Source organism: Entamoeba nuttalli (genome assembly GCF_000257125.1).
Source record: "Entamoeba nuttalli P19 unplaced genomic scaffold asmbl_2851, whole genome shotgun sequence".
Lineage (NCBI taxonomy): Eukaryota > Evosea > Mastigamoebida > Endamoebidae > Entamoeba > Entamoeba nuttalli.
In genome coordinates this window covers 1-3115 of record NW_008575648.1, presented here as the reverse complement: position 1 = coordinate 3115, position 3115 = coordinate 1, and the positions used below count along the sequence as shown (strand labels likewise).

General features: G+C 23.4%; 3 protein-coding genes across 3 annotated transcripts; 2 read left to right on the top strand and 1 right to left on the bottom strand.

Moving 5' to 3' along the window:
* Positions 1 to 298: 298 nt before the first annotated feature.
* ENU1_044820 (hypothetical protein) lies at positions 299 to 853 on the top strand (the record flags this gene model as incomplete). The annotated part of the gene is made up of 2 exons (XM_008857659.1): positions 299 to 431; positions 516 to 853. The coding sequence occupies 2 exons, from the start codon at positions 299 to 301 to the stop codon at positions 851 to 853; spliced, it is 471 nt and encodes a 156-aa protein (XP_008855881.1).
* A 117-nt stretch (positions 854 to 970) lies between these two features.
* ENU1_044810 (hypothetical protein) lies at positions 971 to 1408 on the top strand (the record flags this gene model as incomplete). Its single annotated transcript, XM_008857658.1, has 1 exon — positions 971 to 1408. The coding sequence occupies one exon, from the start codon at positions 971 to 973 to the stop codon at positions 1406 to 1408; it is 438 nt and encodes a 145-aa protein (XP_008855880.1).
* A 133-nt stretch (positions 1409 to 1541) lies between these two features.
* On the bottom strand, positions 1542 to 3001 carry ENU1_044800 (hypothetical protein; the record flags this gene model as incomplete). Its single annotated transcript, XM_008857657.1, has 2 exons — positions 1542 to 2534; positions 2729 to 3001. The coding sequence occupies 2 exons, from the start codon at positions 2999 to 3001 to the stop codon at positions 1542 to 1544; spliced, it is 1266 nt and encodes a 421-aa protein (XP_008855879.1).
* Positions 3002 to 3115: the final 114 nt, after the last annotated feature.

The following is a 3115-nucleotide window of genomic DNA, read 5'->3' as shown; positions in this document are numbered from 1 at the left end:
CATTTCATTAAATATGATATATTAATATAACAACATCTGAAACAAAACAAATGTATATCATAGCATAAACTTTAATAACACAGCAAATATAAATAAAAAAATAAGTTAAAACAGAAAAGAATGAAACAAAAAAAAAAGAGTTATTCTATAAATAAATAAATTAACGTTATATATGACAATAAAAGAATCATAAAAAGAAAAGAACTGAAAGAAACAAATGAAATTTGTTGAAGTAAAGCCAATATCATTAATAATATTTATTTCAGACTTGTTAAGTTTAATTTTTTTTGTAACAGGAATGACTATGGCATGGAATTATCTTTATAGAGATAATACCGAATTTCGATTAAATATATTTGGATATATTAAAACTGAACAAGGACATAGTAGAATTAAGTCATATAAAGACTTTGATAATTTTGCAGAATTAGGTTTGTAATTATATTTATTAATTTATCTGTTTTTCTTCATCTAAAGATAAATTAAATTAAGGAATTGAAGAATTAAAAGAATAGCTGGATTAGTTGTTGTTTCACATCTTATTTATTTTATTGCAGGAATATTTATTTGTTTATATGATTTTAGAAGAATATATCCATCAACAATAGGACATTTAAGAAGAACAAATTTTATTATTTGTTTATTTTTTATAATGTATAGTTTATATCAAATTAGTATTTTATTAGCATGGATATTTCGTGTAAATAAAATAGAAAAAGATGATATACGTTATTTTATGGATAATACTATGCATAATCCTAAAATGGGATTTTGGTTTTCATTGAGTGCAACTATATGTCAATTATTTGCTACTATAGTGAGGTTGTTTATGACTATTTTAATTAAAAATTGATTGTTCTTTTAATGTTATTTATTTTATTATTAAAAATTGATTTTATTATTATTAAATATAATAAATTCATTAAATTGAAAGGAACTTTAAAAAGTAAATAATTGTTTTAATATCATTATGGGGTGCTGTTCTTCTACTGCAGGAGTCGATGAAAATCAACCACTTCTTTCCGTTGTTGAAAATTTACAACCTCCAATTATTAATGAAACACCAAAAGTACAAAGAGTTTATACACAATTACCACCAACAGAGGAGAATAGTAAAATGATCAAAGAAATAAACACTCAGTATTTAAGTAAACAACATAATTCTCAAAATCATATTGAAGATATTCAACAATATATTAAAGAAATTAAAAAGAAAACAAAAACAATTCAAACTAAAGAAATATTTGCTCTTCCTAAATCAAATAGAAATGATGTTGAATCTGAATTTGATCTTCAATTCCTTCGTTCAGTCCTTCAAACAAATATAAATATTATTTCTGAAGAATATAATAAAACTAAAGTAACTAAAGCAACAAATTTAATTGTTCCATTAGACAATTTACAATAATAGTATTCCTTTTATTGAATGTTTTTGTGTGATTTAATTTAATAATAAAATAACTATTTTAAATAATAAAATAATACAATTGAAGTATTTAAACAGATTATCTCTTTCCCACCATTTCTTTTATTTTCTTTTATTATTTATTGTTGGTTGTTGTAAATATGGGTTCTATTGGTGTTTGACTTATTTGTTGTGATACTAATGGTGGAATAGAAAGAACTAATTTTAAAAATGGAAGAGAAGATGGTTTAGCTAATTCATCTGTTAGAAAAAGTAATGAATGTAAATTCTTATTAAAAGCGTTAATATAATTTGGATTTAAAGCGATATTAAGTTGGATACTTTCTTGAATATATTTTAGTATTGATTCATTTTCTTTCAATATATTATCTATTTGATTTATAATATATTGTGATTGATTAATCGAATTCAGTTGTAATGAATTTATAGGAATTGACTGATTGATAAGAACTCTTGGTTGTAATGTTTGTGGTAATGATTGATGTCGAGTAATATGTGTTGTTGTTACTGGTTTTTGATTTATAGATCTTAATGGTTGTTGTATTTGGGATGAATTAAGAATTTTTGATTGTTGAATTGAAGTAAAAGGTATATTTTGTTGAGAACCAGTTTGCATTACACTGATAATACCAGATCTTCTTTTTATTTGGTCATTAGAAGATTGTTGTTGGTATTGAAGAGAATTTAATTCATTTCTTTCTTGTAATGATTGTAATTGCATAAAACGAGCTGAACCTCTATTATGTTTTAAATTCATTGGTCCTTTAAATTGAATTAATCCTGGTATTTGTGTTAAAGGATCTGAAAGATCTGATTGAATTGAATCAGATTGAGTTTGTTGATTAAGAGATTGATATTTAGATTGTATCTTTAAAAGATCAGGTGAAGAAATAGGAGAAGAATCATCCAACCCATTAGGAACTGATTTTCTTTTCCTACGTTGTTGATCTTCAGATAATTTTTTAGGAATAAATTGACAAGATTTTCTATTTCTTAATTTTTCCATTTTATAACGAGGAGAAGAATGATTAGAATCTTTAGGAGATTGTAAAGGAGTTTGTTGTTCTTTTCTTTGGAAAGTTTTCCAATAATTTTCCCAAGAGACTGTCTATATAAATTAATACAACATATAATAAAAAAGATAGAAATATAAAGTAAATATAATAAATAAGAACAAATAGAATATTTTATTAAAAGACATTTTCATTATTATTTTATAATTCAAATAAAGATATGTTTGTGTTTTTAAGTCTTAGATAATCATATGTTAATATTAATTATTTAATAGAAAAAAAAACAAACTTCTTTTAATTGTAACCAATGAACACGCATTGTTAATTGTTGAATTGTTTTATTTGGAAAAAGCATTGAGATTTGAAAAATAGATTTTAAATTATCTTCAGTAATTTCTAATTTTTTAATATTTTCATCTAATAACAATTGTTCTTCTTCTGACCAAAAAGGTGCTGGTGTAGTTGGTGAATGTTCAAAACAAATAGACATTTGTTCTTCTGATTTAGTGTCTTGTTGTAATTGATTGTTGTTTGATGGTGAACTTTCGACTTGAGTGCTCATCAACCTGATTTTTGAGTTAGTTCCAGTTTTCAACAACAACTTTCTCCAAAAAATAAAAATTCAAAAGAATTTGGTGTTTTTCTCTTTTTATCTTTTCTCCTATCTTTTTTTTTT